The sequence below is a fragment of the Oryzias latipes genome, chromosome 1 (genome assembly GCF_002234675.1).
Source record: "Oryzias latipes chromosome 1, ASM223467v1".
In the NCBI taxonomy this organism is placed as follows: Eukaryota; Metazoa; Chordata; class Actinopteri; order Beloniformes; family Adrianichthyidae; genus Oryzias; species Oryzias latipes.
This window is the reverse complement of record NC_019859.2, coordinates 3,638,971-3,658,150: the sequence shown is the minus strand read 5'-3', so window position 1 is coordinate 3,658,150 and position 19,180 is coordinate 3,638,971. Positions and strand designations below refer to the sequence as shown.

The 19,180-nt window shown below is 41.7% G+C and overlaps 1 protein-coding gene across 2 annotated transcripts; it reads left to right on the top strand.

Moving 5' to 3' along the window:
- Positions 1–2,687: 2,687 nt before the first annotated feature.
- Positions 2,688–18,171, top strand: rcor3 (REST corepressor 3). 2 transcript variants are annotated; one of them, XM_023954322.1, is made up of 12 exons: positions 2,688–3,031; positions 3,159–3,215; positions 6,472–6,549; positions 6,637–6,747; positions 9,303–9,464; positions 9,682–9,806; positions 11,914–11,992; positions 12,186–12,401; positions 13,576–13,653; positions 14,303–14,360; positions 15,607–15,851; positions 16,335–18,171. In XM_023954322.1, exons 2-12 carry the CDS (start codon positions 3,159–3,161, stop codon positions 16,719–16,721), a joined length of 1,596 nt encoding a protein of 531 aa, XP_023810090.1. In that variant the 5' UTR covers positions 2,688–3,031; the 3' UTR covers positions 16,722–18,171. The 2 variants fall into 2 exon arrangements, with proteins under 2 accessions (XP_023810090.1, XP_023810088.1); XM_023954320.1 differs by having other exon boundaries at positions 2,691–3,031; positions 6,637–6,689.
- The last annotated feature ends 1,009 nt before the right edge of the window (positions 18,172–19,180 follow it).

Sequence of the window (19,180 nt, the reverse complement as noted above, 5' to 3'; positions counted from 1 at the left end):
AAATGTTTTCATTCTTGTTTTTTTGTAGTAAACAATGGATTCTTACAAAAATTCTAAAACCTACTATACTCACATTTGGCAATTTAATGTTTTCTTTTAACATTTAAATTAGGGCATATTAGCAAAATCTCAAAATAAATAAAGTCAATAAAGTCCCACTCCAATAAAAATAGTGTTTTTGGTGTTTTTAACATGTTCTTGTAGCATTTACTTCCAAAGGAGGACATGTATAAAGAAAATTAAGTTAAAATTGTATTTCTGAGCATCTTTATATTCTAATCCTTGTGAATCAGGAGCAGATTGAGAATGCTGTTTGAAAAAGCCCAGGACATCCAGTCAACAGGCCACAAGATCCCCTCTGTTTCATTTTGATGCATCCACTGCAGACGATAAGATCCGTGTACGTCATGGTTTTCCTCGTCCGAACTTGTTCAAAACTGTACGGCTGGATTGCTCTGATATTGCTCAACATTTTTGTTGCTCCGATAAGGTTAGCTTGTTGGTTTTGAGGGGCTGTAAGCTAGCGGGAGAGAACATAAAAAAAAGAGATGATGGGAAATGGAGCAGGCTTACTCTTCGCCAACAGTCCCACCCACAACTCAGAGGTGAATTTAACACAAACTACTGCTGCTCTGCAGAAACTATGTCCTGTAGAAATCAGCACAGCTTCTTTGTTTTTGACTAAAAACAGCATAATCCTAATTAAAAGAACACTGGGAACACTTTTACAACAGATCAAGAGGAAATCAGAGTGAGAATTTCCGGACTTGGTCCCATTCACTCGTCAGTTTAATATTCAACCAGTGTGACTCAGATACAAATACCTGGTACTGAACAGTGCAGGTAAAATTTTCCAGATTCCTTATATTCTTGCAAGATGAACAAATTTAAATTAAATATGTGTACAAACAAACAAGTAAAGAAGAAAGAATTTCAAATCAATTCACATTTTAGTTTCCTAAAGTTCAGCCCACTGTTGTTTTTCCACATCCAAATACATTAATACAAATGGAACATTATTACAACATCCTTCAACACGCTATGGTCACGAGTCTTTGCCAACTTCAACGTGTTTCCACCTATTGGACTATAATTATAGTTGATCCTGTTTTTTCTGCCATCACCTCTCCGCTGTGATGAACCTGATCATTTTTACGTTATAGTAAAATAAACCTACTGCATGTGCCTCAATCCAAATGCTATTTTGCAATATGGATTACAACTGTTTTATTTTATTTTGAAAAGGTTTTATTATGGTTTAGGTCGATTTGATTAACAACTTGCCTCGGACAGCTCAATCTGGTTGGATCGTAGAAATAAGAGTCAATTCGTTGATTATGTTGATTAATTTTTTCCACAACTAGTAAATATGTGTACCAAAATTTCAAGCTTGTGTTAATTTTTATAAAAGAAATTGAAGGATGTGAACCACTGTTTTACAAAGTTATAGTAAAGACTTTAGGAAGTCAACATCAAAAGTAATAAAAATAGACAGAATAAACAGTATAATTCGTGACATTTATAGTTCTGAAATGACAGCGATGATTAAAAATAGTTCTGGTGGCAAAAGAAAGCACCAGTCTTGAATACGCTCATCTTTTTTATGTGTGATGCCTAAAGGTGACATTCTAAAAAAAAAAAAAAAGAGTTTTCTCTCTCAACATGTTTAGGTTTTGTCTGTTAATAATCATAAAACAGTGTCAAATTTGAAAGTTAAAATCTAAGAATAAATGGAAAACATTGATCACATGCTTTTTATCATTCAGACGTAAAATCGTTAAAAACAAACAAATATTTCTATTTGCTCAAGCTTGAAATTACTTTGATATGTTTTTACAGTGATAATTTACTGCCAACTCCTTTCACATTAAGGCCACAAGAAAGGCACCTGTTGAAAACGTGAAAGAAACGTAAAATAACTACTGAGTAATTAAAATGTTGGAACTGTGAAGTACAAAATGTCTTTCTATAATTTTGTATATGTGGTTAAATACTTATCCCAAACTGTAAAGCTGACAATCTGACATGTAGCAATACCCAGAAATCCTAGTCTGTTATATATTATGAGTTTACCTTATCAAAAAAGCTCATATGAAGTGATGTTTTGTGCTACTTAAGTTTTCTTTTATAAGAAAAAGAATCGTGTTTTCATGTATTTATTATTTTGGTTCAATCATGTCAATGTTGTATTGTGTCGCCCTCTTCTGGTTAACACGAGCTACTGCACAAAAACTTACAAAAAAGTAAAACAACAAATGATTAAAAAATTTGTATTTTTGACAAACTATTTGTTGATTCTAGCACAAAGTCATACATTTTTTCAGTGATGGAAATAAAAGTTATATTGAAGTTAAAATATAGGATAATTGCTTGTATTAGTGTATTGAAAAAAGATCCTCAAAATAGAAGTTTTTATGGTTTTGTGCTGTTTTCATTTTTATTCAAACCCATGTCTTTCTTTTTAATGACCTGTGACTATATGTTTTTTTTAGTATTTTACTGAATATAAAAATGTGTGGAGTTTCTTTCGTGCTTGGATCGGCGGAGGGATCTCAAACCATTGGATCCTCATCACCAGGAGGTGCACTGCCACCACAGGTTGCGTAAAAAGCCTTCCGCCGCGATGGTTAGACCCACTTAAAACACGAATAGGAAGAGAAAAGGGCACATTAGGAAAAATATTCCATGTAATTCGCATTTTCTGATTTATAATTGTCTGTTTGTTTATGGTTTAGTACATATCAGAACATGATGATAGTTTGTAAACACGGCGGGAATGAAGGGAAAAGCGCCACAGCGACACGGGCAGAACTGCGGCGGGTCAGCGATCGGCAGCACAGGACGTCCCCGTTGCTGACATTTTCTATCCCGACACAGCGCACCGAAACCGTGAATTCGATCGTAGAGATGCCAGGGATGATGGACAAAGGATCGGAATATTTGGGGAAAGGCCGCACAAACGGGACCAAGAGTCCGTCCAACGCCTCTAACGGACATTTTTCCGACGAGAGCGGCAGCGACGACGAACACGGTGGGTATCGCCTCGGCTCGAACAACGCTCATCTCCCTCCAGCGTCTGCATTTTTATTTCAAATTTTCTACATGTTAAAGCTTTTTTATTATTTTTTTGTGTCCTGTCCGTCGCGTGTGTCTTCCAGATGTGGGGATGCGGGTCGGGGCTGACTACCAGGCGACCATCCCCGAGTATGAGCCAGGTGAGGCTTCGCTGGGTTAGCGGAGCGACGGCCGGCGGTCGCCGCGCTCATGAGCACGAACACGGGGAGCGTCTGCGTCTGCTGCCGCGCGGGGGCTGCGGAGCGACGGGGACGCTCGCGCGGAGGCGCCGGGGGCTCCCCAGTCCTGTCACAAACCCAAAAGACCCACAAACTAACACAAACTCCTTCCAAACACCCAAACTACACACCGAAAAGATGATTTAAATGCGTTTACTGCATAAGCACAAAAAAACCAAATTGTATTGGATTTTTTGATCTTCGGTTTCATACATAAATCTGTAATAAGCACATTGTCAAAAAGAGAGGCTAAAAAATGTTGAGCAGGCTTGTACTTGTTGTAAAGTCATGCACACTCCTCCTGCAGATCAAGCTGCTTCACTCAAACACTCATCTGTTACAAACTGATTTTATTTCATTTTTTGTCTTTTCGTGTAAATGAAAGACCACCACAGTGGCCTAGTGGAAGAGTGTCCAGCCCAGCGTGCCCCTGCTTGACACCATTGACTGTAAATAAAACTGGATGAAGGATCCCTCCTTTTTGCCTTCCAAAGAGGAAGAACCCCGCCGACTCTAGAAGCCAAAATCCAATAGACTTCAATAGAGAAATAAACAGCTGCCACTCAGTCAGAATAATATCTTCTTTCTATGTTTTTTTCATGTGATTTTTTTTAAGTTATTCAAGTCATAAACTGACCAATTAGATATCAGAGTAAAAGCATGTGGTGCCCGCTGGCCCCCACCTCGAAGGTTTGATTGACAGATTCTCCTGAGCCCACTTTTGGGGAAAAGATGTGGACTTCAAACATGCTCAGTCCTGATTGGCAACATTAGTTACCATAGGAACGTCGACTGGCTCCAACATGGCGACGTCCGCATCGCAGAAAATGGCGACAGAATCTGAAGGTAGCGCATTTTGTACGGGCGACGTCACACGCGATCCGTCCAGTTCCCTTTTATACGGTCAATGCTTGACACTCAGCATGAAGGGCTTGGATTTGGATGGTCAAGGAGAAAGTAATTTACAAACCCATGTGTGTGACAACGGACGAGACTTAAACTGTTAGAATTGTGTTTTTTCTAATGTTGGAGGACATACACTGACCAAAAATATAAACGCAACACTTTTGTTATTGGTCCCATTTTTTATGGTATGAACTCAAAGATGTGAAACATTTTCCACATACACAAAATAACCAAACAACCAAAATATTGTTCACAAATCTGTCTAAATCTGTGATAGTGAGCACAGGTGTGCCATATCAAGATGCTGATTAGACAGCATGATTATTGCACAGGTGTGCCTTAGACTGGCCACAAGAAAGTCCTAGAAAACGACTTTTTTTGGTGGCTAAAAACAGTGCAATCCTAGTTAAAAGACCACTTGGAACGCTTAGAAAATAGTTTAAATAATGATAAGAGTGGGACCTTTCTCAGTTAGGTAGAAATAAACGGGCTGCATGATGGCGCAGTGGTTAGCGCTCTTGGAGCGAGTGAGTGTGACATCACTCACATCACAGGAAATGACTTAATTCAGGCTCCAATGAAATGAAGTCAATTCAGCCACCATTTTTCGCGATATGGACACTGCCATGTTGGAGCCAGTCAGTATGGTAAGCAGCAATTGGTCCAAAATCAGTTGGTCAACGTTTGTTATGATTCAGTCCAAATCTCGATTCTGGGTCACGGTTTGGTTTCAGTTTTACATATGATTTGTGTATAAGACAACAACAACAAAAAAGCAAAAACAATATAGCGCTCTTGCCTCACAGCAAGAAGGCCCCGGAGCACGGTGACCTTAAACAGAACACCAATGGGGGACATTTCTGTGTGGAGTTTGCATGCGTGTGTTTTCTCCGGATCCCTCCCAGGGTCCAAAAACATGCTTAATTGGTTAATTGGTCACTCTAAATTGTCCATAGGTGTGAATGTGAGTGTGCATGGGTGTGTTTTTTTGGCCCAGCGACAGACTGGCGGCCTGTCCTGGATGTCCCCAGCCTTCGCCCACGAGTGGCCGGGATAGGCTCCAGCACCCCCGTGACCCCGAAAGGGACAAAACAGGTTTAGAAGATGAATAAATAAACATGGATCACTAAGTAGTAGGATGCAACCATATCTCTATTTAAAACCAATCCGTATGCTACACCATTGTACTCAATTTTGGGGATAGTGAATCGTTGCATCCCTACATGTTTTGCAAATGTTTACATTGAAAGTGTCAAACACACGTGCTGAATTTAATATATTTAATTTCGATATATTACATTAGACCAGGATTAGTATGACCCAACTGAAAGCTTTTCTTAATTGTTATTGGCTAACTTGCTTAGTTGTTGTTGTCTTTTTCAATGTATTTTTCAGAATTTTTAGCTCTTCGTTGTTGCTTTGCATTGCATAAATCATATATCGAACCGAAAAAAAAACCGTGACCGAAAAATTGAGATTTGAACTGAACTGTGGGGAAAGCGAATTATTGCATGCCTACTAAAGAGTATGAATAACTAAGGTCTGTAATTGTATCTGTGCTTTCCTTTGTGTCCTGAGCTCAACAGCGAGTGAACAATGTCGATGAAATGAGCGTCTAGAATCGGTTAAAGAACAAAGCTGTAATACAAGCAGTTTGCAGTCACTGTACCTCTGCACTAAGCAGACCGAGGTGGTTGGCCAATGGTCAGGATGCTTCCTGGAAATATTCCCGTTAGAATTCAGAAATCTCTCTGGGAGGAGGCCTCAATCTCCCCAGTAAGTCAGGAATTACAGGACAGACTGAATCAGCTCAGCTTTTCTACAGGAGAGACGTCAAACAAGAAGACATTTACCTTAATGTTTAGGCAAATGAGAAATATTAATCATTTTCAATTTGTTTGGCATTATTTTATGAAAAAAATGCTGATCACTAAAGACTAAATTCACGATAGAAAACAATCTGAGATGAGGATTGATACTTTATCGTTGTAACAGTTTCATGGATGCGGCTAAAGGAAGTCTTGTTTGTGATTTAGTGATGGTGCAGTCAGATGACTTGGTTGACTGCCGTAGGGCGGTCGACCTCTGATCGGAAGATTCAGGTTCGATTCCCGCCCATAAAAGTGTCCTTGGGCAAGACACTGAACCCCACCTTGCCTCTTGGTTGGTCCCAGTGTTCGGCAGCGGTGGGTGAATGGGACTGTGACTGTAGAGGGAAGGTAGAAAAGCGCTATATAAGTATACGCCATTGACCATGATTGTGTACATGCAGGTTCCACCAAGTACACAGACAAAGACAGCGGAGGGATGCTGGTCTGGTCCCCATATCACACTATTGTCGACTCTAAATGTAAGTGAAGCGGCTCGGCTTCAAGTCTCCGTCCTCTTCAGGCCACGGCTCCACTTTGAACTAACAGCAAGTGCTTTTCCTCCACAGTGGATGAATACATCGCCATCGCCAAGGAGAAACACGGCTACAACGTGGAGCAGGTCGCTCAATCCGGTTCAACTCTGCTACCAGATGTTTCCAAAATACAGAAGCCGGCTCGTCAGATAATGATTTTCTATGTTTTGTGCAACTAAGCCATTGTGTTTTATGAAATAATGAATGAGAGATTGTAAGCGAGGATTTTTAAGACAGAAAAGAGAAGTTGAGAGTACGTGGGAGAAATGTTAATATTTATCCGTCTGTTTGCTTGCAACACATTATGTTCTAAACATAAATGTGAAATTTTTATGTAAAAAAAAAACCCAGCAGTGGCTGCAGTCTGGTAAAAATGGTAATATTAGTTTCACTAAATCCAAATCAGTTATCATTACTAAAGCTAAATTTGGAAACTGATAGACTATTCTAATCTGGGCCAGGACTCCCTTGAAAAAGCAGTGAAGTAGGTGAGACAAAGACACACATGTCTCACTTATGTCCCCCTCTGCTCAATTTAATGCGGTTAGTGTGATAAGTGTGTGCTTCTTGCACACAGCCTGATGTTGGTGTCCTACAGGCGCTTATGTAACACATGCACACCCACAAAAGACCAGAGTGTGGCGCCAGAGCACCGTAAAACAGCATCATATATACATCAAAGTGGCGTGCAACTTCCCTTAGCCTTACGAATACTCTACGATACACTTACCACACGCACAACAATGGTATGTTCCATTTACATCATGTACATTGAGGTGGTTGTAGAACTACACCATACCCCGTACATAATGAAGAAATAAAAATCCAGGTTTAGTTCTTACAGATGCTAAAACATAACCTTTTTAGTCATGTTAGCACAACATCTTTGGTAGTTTTTTCATTAATTATTAGTCATTTTAAGGCGTCTCTGCTTGAAGCACTTTAGTTCACCAGGAAAATTAACTTTTTTAAATAAAACAGCTAAGTTTTTTGATTACTTTGGCTTTTATAAAAATAAAAAAGTTATTTTTTTCATTCTGAAAAAAGTAAATCAAATTTGAAAGCCCGGGTTTACATCACAGAGTAAATGAAAACAAATAATTAGAAGCCCAGTGATAATGCTACGTACACACCGGGCTTGTGATGCTGCTGAAGGTTCTTGAATGTGCTTTTAGCATTGGGTGTTCACACTGGACTGTTGCTACTCATACTAGCGCATGTGCTCCCAGTTGGAAAAGGCTTGGTGCAAAATGTCGGAACGGTACAAACCCGGCTTTCATTCCAGCCGGGCAGAAACCTCAATTATTAATTTCTCCTCCCTGATCGATTTCCATATGGTTGGTACTTCCATGTTTCGAAAAGGACGCTACCCGTCTGTCACCATCAAATCAGAGTCCCTGATTGGTTAAAGTTCAAAGGCTGTGCTCTTTCTACGTAGAGCCCAAAAACGGTCTTTAAAATGTGCGTAGTGACACCTTAAAGCAAGAGTTTTGAACACGGACAGTCCAGTAAAACTATTTCCCTCTGAACCGTGAAACCTCCATATGGAAGTCATGAGATCAGTTTGCACCTCGGACATAAATACAGGCGCTGTGTAAAGGATACATGTACAGTTTGGCATGTCAGACGCTGTAACATATATGTGCCTTTAAATATAACACACCAGGTCAGCTGTTAGACGCTGTATAATACCAGTTCGTATCGCAGAGTTACTGTGAAAACTGTCGACTTTTTTTACTCAAACTTCTGTTTGAAATGAACAGCAACTTAAAGAAAAAAACTCGTTGTTTGTTGTGTTACAGGTTTTACTATCAATTATATATAGAGAGAAATAAAATCAATATGGAAATAAGTTTTTATCAGTATAAAGGTTTTGAGCTTCCAGAGGTGTCAGTGGTGGAGCAGAAGCTTTTTGGAAGGACAGTCTCTGTTACTGGGACAAAAATATTGAAGAGGGGGGGGGCTACTTAGAGTGAACCTGGGAGGGTTTAGTGTTGTCAAAGTCTGTCATTCCAAATTTAAGAGCTTAATTCTGTTAAAGCAGCTTCCTGTTTTAACATACTAGATATGTGCCTCAGAGGGATTTCAACTGATTGAATTGTGTAAAAATACAGTGTTCCCTTGTTGATTGTGTGAGTTGCATTCTAAAAATCCACTGTTATAGATATTTTCAGGCTTTAAACACCTCTCTGCGCACTTTTTACACTTTTCTCTGGCAGACGTGGACATTTTTAACATTTTTCTCTCGCTTGTTTAAACTCTCAAACCTTGAAATAAATCTGGTATCAAAGAATAAAACCAGAGATCTGATCGCGATGGCAGTTATATGTAAGTTTGACAAACTTAACCAATTCTGTACAGGAGACATGGAGGAGGTTGACTGACAATAGTCAACAGCCAATCAGGACACCGAACACAATGCACTGTACAAAAAAAAGCACTAAATTTCCATGAGACTGCAAAAGTGAACCATGATATAGAGAGGGAATACTGTTTTTAATTGGGTAAAGGCACATTTGGAGTGACTAGCTCTATCCATCTGTTTAACAACTTAGAGAAAATAAAATACATTTTTTCACGTTAGTGACGCTAGAACAAGACGATGCGTTACGCTCTTCAGTTAAGGTGTTTGATTGAAAGGACGTAGTGGAGCATCTGGGTTTGTGCAGCTCTCATCATGGTTGTGTTTGTCTGTCCAGGCTCTCGGCATGCTGTTCTGGCACAAACACAACATCGAGAAGTCTCTGGCCGACCTGCCCAACTTCACCCCTTTCCCTGACGAGTGGACAGTGGAGGACAAGGTGCTGTTCGAACAGGCCTTCAGCTTCCACGGCAAGAGCTTCCACCGCATCCAGCAGATGGTAAACATGCGGCAGAACTGCTGCACCGACAGTGTGTCTGCAGCTGATTCCTGCTCTCTCAGTCATCTGAGTTAGCTTTCTAAACTTTTAAAATACCACAAGACATGTTTATGTCCTGACTCATTCAGATTCAGAACTGTGGCGTTCACAAGACTCCAAATGACTTATTCTTCTCAGTAGGCTCTGAATTATGTGATTTCTCTGTGTGTTCATTCAGCTACCAGATAAATCCATCTCCAGTCTGGTGAAGTATTACTACTCCTGGAAGAAGACTCGCTCCAGAACAAGTCTGATGGACCGACAGGCCCGCAAAATGGCCAGCAGGAGCAACCAGGACGACAGGTACAGCGGCCTCCTGGTCTGCTCCTCTGCTGAAGCAGAGACTCCTACTGTGTTTAGTCAGAACCCGTTTGGGTTGTTTTAGATTATGTTTCACAATGCTTCACATTATCGCTTTTAAAAGTGTCAGCGGGTAACTAACTTGATTCATGAAGATCTGCTACCAAATTTGAGTTGCTGAGTATAAAACTGGACACTGCTTGGTTTGTGAGGCGCCGGTTCATTAACGCCATAAGCTCACAGACTTATTGACTTCCATCCATTGACTGCATATGAAAACTGGAGCGAGTAAATGTGACATCACCCATAGAAAATGGTTTCCCTCCAGCTCAAAGGAAATTAAGTCGATTCAGTCGCCATTTTTTCACGATACAGACACCACCATGTTGGAGCCAGATGTCATCAGTAAGCAGTGATTGGTCTGAGTTATCGTTTCTATACCAACCACTCTGGCCAATCAGGATCGAACTTGTTGGAAGTCCGCACCCCTATCCCTTGATAGCTGGCTGCACAAAATCTGTTAAATGTCTGGATTATTGGACATGAGGGCCAACAGGCACTACTTACTTTTATTGAGACATCTGATTGGTCAGTTTATATTTTTACTACAAAATATAGCAAGAATGGTTATTGTGACCAATAGAATTACTGAGTAATAGCTGTTTAGTTCTCTATAGACTTCTGTAGAATTTTGTCTTCTTGGAGCCACTGTGTACTTCCTGTTTGGAACGCCAGGAGGGGAGGAGTCACTCAGTGGTCATTCAGTCCAGTTTTCAAATACAGTCTATGCTCCCATGTCAGGTTTTCCCAAAACATGGCTTCAGCTCCTAACTGTTTTCCTTGGGCAGTTTGTGTAGCACTCAAATGTACAGCAGTAATCAAGTTCTTTAATAGTGCTAAACAAACTAAGCGTAGTTAACTGTTTTTACCCACTACTTTGATTGAATCGGCCTGGAAGAATAAGAATCTATACGGTTATATAATGATAATGCAGAAATCTAAATTTAGAACCAAAGTTCTATCTTAATGTCGCATTCACACCGGATGCAATTTGCGCGTCAGGAGCATTGAGTTTCAAACTTAAGTCAATGTTCAGACGCGATCTCGGGCGCCAAGCAGCGAGCAATCAGGGACTCAGATTTGGGCACTTGGCGTTTTCAGTGACAATAGATAAGTAAATCCAATTTGGCAGCTCGTTGCGAGGATATTCGTCCTGAAATTCCATCCATTTTCTTAAATCGCTGGGGCTGCAGGGTTGCCGGAGGCTGTCCCGGTTACTGGTGGGCAAAGGCGGGATTACACCCTGGACAGGTCGCCAGTGATCGAGCCTGCCACGACGGCACCTGCGGTCTGGCCGAACCCTGGGCTGCGGCGTTAACCAGCTCAAGCTCCATGGACTCTTTAACAGGCTGGCGACCTGTCCCACCTTCGCCCAACTGTAACCGGGACGGCCTCCATCAACTCTGCGTAGCAAGCGAACAAGCAGAAGAAGAGGACCTGCTGGCACGCGGGCGGTTAGCTGCCCGGCAGACGGAGAGCGGGCTCGGCTCCATGGGCTTATGATGTTCATCTTATTTTGATCGAGACAACGTTAAAAAGACCCCCCCCCCCCCCCCGTTTACTTTTCTCCTCTCTGGTTTATGCTCAAACTGGTTCAGGATCTGGTGAACCCAGACACTCTGAGCCCTCTGTAGAGCTCTCCAAAGCATATAAACCCAGGCTACTCGCTCAACATCTTCCATGTTTTCCATGATGTGCAAACGAAAGAAGTACAGAAAAATCTTGGCGGTTGCTGAAGACACTGAGCAGTAAATTTGAGGCGCATCAAAAAAGAGGTGTGAATGCAGAATTAGACAAAGTTTCAATAGTTTTATCTCCAGTTTAAGAACAACATAGCATATATTTAAACTTTTACAGCTAAAAATGACTGCAGGAGATTTAATAAATACAGAAAAAAGCGTGTCTTGGTTTCTTTTTAGTGTCAGTGTGCCTTTAAGGTCAGAGCAGGGCTTCACCCCTGCTGTACAATTCCCTCTTGGGGGATGAATGAAATACTTTTCGATTGAACTGTGGTGTCAGTGAAGTGTGTTGTTGTTTGGGATTCCCATAGTGATGAGGAGATGGAGGAGGCCACGCCCATTGAAGCAAACGACAGTGACTATGATCCCAACAAGGAGGCCAAGAAGGAGGTGAGGCATCACTTGACCCACAGATGATGACACACCTACGGCCCCCAGAATCTGCACAGATAATGCGAATCTACTCACTCAAAATACACTGTCGCTACATTTTTTTTATGTCTTTGAGCACAAGTGACTTGATTTCTTTTTCTATTTGAGAGAAATCTGTATCCATCTTCTCTCTGCTTCCTGTTCCCTTCAGAACCAAGTGGAACCGCCCCCTCCAGGCTCCAAAGTGGCTTTGGGTCGTCGAGAGCACCAGACTCTGCAACATCGACACCACCAACGCTCCCGCTGCCGTCCCCCAAAAGGCATGTACCTCACCCAGGAGGACGTGGTGGCCGTGTCCTGCAGCTCCTCCTCCGCCAACACGCTCCTCCGCCAGCTGGACATGGAGCTGGTGTCCCTCAAGAGACAGGTAGGAGGCGCTAAACCCCACCTCCCTTAAATGGGTCTGGAGGACAAATTACCGTGTCTTGTTTTGGTTTTAAGCCACGAAACCAAATAATTCTTTATAAGTGTGATGGAAAGATGAAAGGAGAACTAAAAAGCTGATGAAGGAGGAGCATGTTGGAGGGCACAGAGGAGAAGAGGAGGCTGTCGTGGAGCAGGAAGTATCAAGGATCAGTACCACAGAAGAGGATGAAGAGTGGAAAGACAGTTGGTTCGGTGAAGATGGGGACGTTTTTGGGTGAGGTAGCAACAGAGTTTCTCACTGTTTACCAAGATCTTGGCGAGTGAGAGGAGACCTGAGGAATAAAGGAGAAATCCATTTCTTATGAGCGGAGACGTGCAGAGTAGTGGAAACCACTGAAGAATGAAGCCGATGAGTCGCAATAAAGTTATGGGAAAGAGTAGAAGAAGCTAGACGGATGTCAGACGTGAGCAGAACAACCGTATGATTTAAAACAGAGAAAGAGAACCACTGATGTAATATTTGCCTTGAGGATGTTTCTGGAGAAGAACAGGATCTGCATCGAGTCTTTGTAGATTTAGAGAAAGTCTATGACAGGATCCAGAGAAGAGCGTTGGAGTTGTTCAGGACATGGATGAGAGCTGAAAGACAATGATGAGATGGGTGTGAGTTCAAGGTGGAGGTGGGACTGCACCGAGGGGAGAGGGACAGACTAACAGATGAGGCTGAGATGAGACGGAAATCTATGTTGACCACGATGAGGAGGAACAGTGAGGATGATGAGACAGGAGCTACCAAAGAGGAAGACCAGAGTGGGGTTTCATTGATGTAGAGAAGGAGGACATGGCAGATGTGAGTGAGGAGGATGCAGATGTTTGGCATCAGCGGCCGCCTTTAAGGAGCAATTTAATGATCATTAAACGCGCTAAGGTTATCCTGGACAAAATCATTATTTGACCATTTTTGGACAATGGTTGATCATCATCCGTTACATTATTAGGATTTAAATAAATATATAATCATATTGTGTCATTCTGAGAAATGACTCCAATCTCAACAAACACATTATAGACTCTTCTGTTATGAAGTGTCCTCCTTTCATGTTAATCAAACTGAAAGTCTTCTCTGAGTCTTTTGTGGAACCTCACCAGAATCTTTTCATGGTCTTTTTTCTCAGGTCCAGAATGCCAAACAGATGAACAGTGGACTGAAACACGTGTTGGAGTCAGGAATCGATGAGCTCAGACTGTCAGAGGTACAAGCAAACTTAAAACCTTTAAAATTCCACCTTAAAATCATCAGCTGTGTCTGAGAACTGCAGCGAGAGAGTGTGACGTCACCCATGGAAAAAGGGTTCCAACAACAGGAAGTCCATTCAATGGATTATTTTCTCGTGATACGGACGCCGAAATGTTGGAGCCGGAAACTGTCACTTGGCATTGAGCGGACCAATTCGCCTGAGTCATTGTTACTATGGCAACCATTCTCGCCCATCAGGTGTGAGCTTGTTGGAGGGCCACAGCGCTACCACTTGAAGCGGGCTACACCAAATCTGTCAATCAAACGTTTTGAATGTTGGACCTGGGGACCAGCAGCCTCTTTTATTGAGGCATCTGATTGGTCAGTGTCTAACTTGATCAACAGAGCAAGAATGGACATTCTGACCAATTACAGCAAGAAGTCTATGGAATTGTTGCTTCTTGGAGCCAGTGGATACTTCCTGTTTGGAACGCCAGGGGGAGGAGTCACTCAGTCCAGTTCTCATATACAGTTAATACTTGAAACCCATCCCGTGTTCCCTCAACAGCTTGCGTTTTTCATTGCAGTGTCCTGAAAAACAGAGTAAAACCTGCTAAAACTGTTGTGCTCCTGTACAAAAACTGACGCTACCTCTACTGTTGCAGGGTAATCAGAAGGTGAACGCACGCTGGACCACAGACGAGCAGCTCCTGGCTGTTCAAGGTGAGCTTCACCGCTCTCAGAGACCAAAGTTTAAAGTCATTCAAACTCAAGTGCTGGGCAACTCCTAAAACGGATCCTATCACTTCCTCGGATTAATTGCAGCATTGCTGACTGCAAATTTTGAATCTGAAGAATAGTTTGATGGGAGGAAAACAAAGATTCTTTGCTTCAGTATTTAAACCGTGATCAGTTCGTGACAGTCACTGTTTGGACATCAATATGTCAACAATCATTTTGTTTATTCGATAGCTAGAACCAGTAAAGTCTCATTCATCCAGGTTGATTCCATCACAGTAGTGGGTTTAGAAGTTGTCATCTGGACTTGGTTTTTGAGGTGAAAACGTTTCACCTCTTACCTAAAAAAATTCTGAAATAGCTGGTTTATATGTGCTCAAGGGGGAGGAGTCATACCTGGTCTGACTCCTCCCCCTTGAGCACATATATACCAGCTATTTCAGAATTGAAAAAGCCTTTTGGATAAGTAGTGAATCGTCTTCAACTTTAAAGGCCAAGTCCAGATGACAACTTCTAAACCCACTACTGTGATGGAACCAATAAAGGTTTTATCTTGTATCAGAGAACAGCACAGTCTTGTGTTAAGTATACCTTTCCATTTCTAACCACAGCTGGCTGCCTTTTTTTTTTTGGTTTTGTTTTTTAGAAAGGAAGTTCTAAACCACTTTGCACTTCAGGAGGGTTCAGGCAGGTTTGCAGGGCAGCTGGCCTCATCTTTGTGGCTGCTGACATTTCCGCCGTTCTGCCGGCAGATGTCTGCTAAACTGATGCAGCTGAAGAAGCTGCTAAGATGCTGGTTGCAGTCGACAAAAACGCAAGAATACATCGTAGCTTTATCCTCCGTAAACACAGACAAAAACCTCCTTCTTAGTCAAAACAAAAGTGAGTTTAAACATCGTTGGAAACTGTAACTTCATGTGTTTATTGGATAAACATTTGTGTGGAGACACTTTTGCCCAGAACAGTGTCAAAAATATATGCCAGCATTACTCTGAAAATAGTACGTTTTGGCCTTAAATTCATCAATTAATGGAGCTGACTTGTTTTAGCAGCCTGAGCAAAATCAGGCAAACTCCCCAACTAGACCAGGAAGGCATTCATTAGCTCTTTAGCAGTTAGCTTGTCTGTTTCTGCTCCTCCTCTTCCGATAACAGATATATGTTTCTACAGAAACAATAACTAAGTCTGTTGTTTTTGAAAATGGTGTCCTATATTCATCACCGTCTTCCAGGGGTCCGAAAGTACGGCAAAGACTTTCAGGCCATCGCCGACGTCATCGGCAACAAGACGGTGGGACAGGTGAAGAACTTCTTCGTGAACTACCGGCGGCGCTTCAACCTGGAGGAGGTGCTGCAGGAGTGGGAGGCGGAGCAGGGCACCCAAGCTCCAAACGGCGACAGCATCACGTCTGGAGAAGACGGCAAAACCAGCTCCACCACTGCGTCGGGAAAAAGCACCGACGAGGAGGACGAAGAGGCGAGACATTTAGCCTGAGCGCTTTGATTGAAAAAATGTTTTTTTATTTATTTCAAGAACACACGATGACATCTTCTAATCCATTTTAGACCAGTTTTCCTCCCTAAAAATAACTTAATTTAGTTCAAACTTCATTTCAGTTTATTATCTAAAGATTTTTGTCCATTTTTACCTAAAAATGTTTTACTTAAAGTTGAGTAAAGATCAGAAACAAAAATTCTGAAAGGTCTTTTTGCTAACCGCCTGTTTTTTAGTTCTGCTATTCCATTAAACTTGTAAAAAAAATCCCCTAAAATTTAAATATTCTAAGTGATTTACTGGCATCTCCAGAAATCCATATTTAGACCTCATTAAAAAATGAACATATCCTTTTTTTGTACATGGATGAAACATAAAAAACCTACTTGCAGCTCAGCTGGTGGTCAGTCAGATGTTCATTTGGATCTCTTGTGAGGTAACTCGATGACCTTCTTCTCTCCGCAGGGCCAGGTCACCTCCTCAGGTGCGTCTCCTGCTGCCTCCTCTTCCTCAGCTCAGACTCCTGTCGCCTCCAACGCCTTATCTTCCTCCCTCCACCAGCCCCCTCCGCTCCTGAGGCCCTCCCTGCCGGCGACACCTTCCCTACACCGCCAGCCCCCTCCCCTGCAACAGCAGGCCCGCTTTTTACAGCCCCGCCCCACACTGCAACAGCCTCCGCCTCTCATCCGCCCCTCCAACCCAATGCCGCCCCGCCTCAACCCGCGCCCCGCTCCGGTAACCCTCGGTAGCAACCCTGGGGGGTCAGGTCCGAGCTCCGCCCAGCAGCCGTCTGGCCTGGCTGCTCACCAGTCGGACACATCTTCCTCCTCCTCCTCCTCCTCCCTGCACTAACCAACGTTGGTTACAGACCCTCAAAGCTGTCAGCAGAGTTCCTGCATCCGGCTCCGGTGAAGACATCGTCACTCTGATCCCCTCCTTCATCACAAACCCAGCAAACAACCCGAAAAACGGGTGAAGTCTGCATTTTCCAGAACACTCGATGGAGGACTTGGAGGACTTGGTTTTCAAAGGATGTGGAGATCCGGAACAGGAAATGTACAAACAGTAAAGCTGAATGTTGTGGTGGGGTAGTAACGCTTCCCTTACACTTCGGTTCCTGGTTTCCATTTTGCCCGTAGGCTCGTGAACAGATGCTCGCATGCATTCGCAGTCCGTGGTGCTCGTGCCTTAAGGAGCAGAACTCACAGCTGTCGGCTGGTTCTGCACAAACATTCAAACATTGGAAGCGTCTAAAGGTCGGTCCACACTAGAGGCGCTCAGCTCGTTTTTTTAATGTCAGACTTTGTTGTGTTTCGTTTTTCCACCGCCCTCCCACCATTTTGATTTGGTTTGTTGGCATGCTAACGCTCACTAGTGTTGAGGGTGTTTTGACTTTGTAGATGATCAGGAAAAATGTGTTTATCCTTCAGCTCTCCACCTTTTGTTCAATCTTGTGTCTTAACCAAAAGTCGGAGGTGTCACAAATACTTTTCTTTCTCAGCACAAAGTGGCGTCGTCAGAAAACACTTCAGTTACAGATCAGAATGTTCGTTTACATTACAATAATTTTATACGGAAGCCTCAACGGGACTTGAAGAACATTGTTTATCTAATAATATTCCTGTTGCCATTGTTTCTCAAAGGGTTTTTGTAAACATTTCTTTGTCATAATGTTGAAAGTATCACCACGTTGACATTTCAAAGCGGCTTCAGTTGCAGTTATGTTTGGGTAATGCTGCTCCGCATCGTGTCATGACAGCGTTTCTATGGCAACATAACCTCCCTCACAGGGATAATGATGTTTCAACCAAAAGCCTGACTCTTTACATTACAACTCTGCCCCCCCCCCCCCCCCCCCGCCCCCCTCCCATCATCCCAAATGTCATCTCTGCTCTCCATTCAAATAAAAATAAAATGAAAAAACACCAAAGTTTTACCCAAGTTTTGTATAGAGACCTTTCAAACTTCATTGTTGTTTTACTGGTTTGTTGTTGAAGTTCCAGATTTTTTTTTTTTTTTTTACTCGCTTAACAAACAGAAGAGCCATGTCATTGTCCTTTGCTGTTATTTATTTCCTCATGGGTGCTACCAGTTTGGACTTGGTGTTAGATAACGTATACTGTGGAAGTGCTCTTAATGCTTTTTCAGATGGACATGTATCAGTGTTTAATGTAACTGGAGTCTTACATCTTGTCCTTGGAGTTTCAGTAAAACTTGTAAAGTACTGATGTGAACCTGAAACTGCTCGAGTGTGTCGAAGGTTTTTGGCTGTTCTCATTAAAAAACGACATTTGTACTAAAACGGATTTCATGCATAAGATTTTCCGGATACAAACTGTGTAGCGGATGCACTTTTTTTTCACACGTTTGAGCTCTTTTTCTGTTTTATGTCAGAAATAGAAGCTTTTTTTAAAAAAAAACATTTGCAGTTACAGACAATATTAGAATTTCAGATCAATTATGAATCAATAATTCATGCACACAGATGCAAACTTTACCGTACTTTGCTACTAAGAAGCAGAGAAACAAATAATTGACATACTTAATTTCAAAACTAAATTATTAAAATACAATTAGCTTAGATGTAGACATCCATTTATATCAAATTTAAACTGTATTTAAAAAAAATGCTTTTTCCATTTTTAGCAGCTCAACATGCTTTCAAGTTAAACGGGAAAAAAAAGGCAGCCACCAAAATTTTACTAAAAATCCTCCTCTTTGCCCTCCATCCTATGACCCATCACAGTGAATATGGACATGAAGACGGAGTTGTAATTATTTCATTAAAAAAAAGCTCATTAAAGGAAAATAATGAGTTTCCTTGAGGCACTACCTTGTTTTGCACATGAGCTGCAGTAGTTTTCCAGATGCTGAAACAGAAAACAGGATGTTTTAGATTTAACAAATTCAGTTTTTACAGAAAAAGTAAGTAAGACAAAGTTTAAAGTTATGCATGCATATTTAGTATTTTAGTATTGCCTAATTCATCCTTGTATAGTCCCATAGATTCCGTGCTTAGTTGGTAGATTACATTGAAAACTCTATAATATCTGTTGGTCACTTTTAGAGGCTATAAATCTAAAAAATAATAATTTAGCTCAATGGGAATTATCGGGACTGAAGTGGATTACAATAATCTGGGATAACTATTAAAGCTATTAACTTTAACTATTAAAGCTTGGTTTGATTCTGTTTTTGTATGCCTTAAGACAATTTAAAATGGGAACAGGTACTTTCTAAATAAAATAAATTAAAATAAATAAATTAACAAACTATTCCCTCATTTGATGTGGGAGTTACATTCTAAAAAT

What these genes read in the sequence shown, in the direction of transcription:
- rcor3 (XM_023954320.1), top strand. Translation starts at nt 2,749, where the DNA reads ATGATGATAGTTTGTAAACACGGCGGGAATGAAGGGAAAAGCGCCACA. An exon ending in TGGTGTCCCTCAAGAGACAG is followed by an intron (nt 12,402 to 13,575) that starts GTAGGAGGCGCT and finishes CTTTTTTCTCAG; the next exon opens with GTCCAGAATGCCAAACAGAT. An exon ending in CCGACGAGGAGGACGAAGAG is followed by an intron (nt 15,852 to 16,334) that starts GCGAGACATTTA and finishes TTCTCTCCGCAG; the next exon opens with GGCCAGGTCACCTCCTCAGG.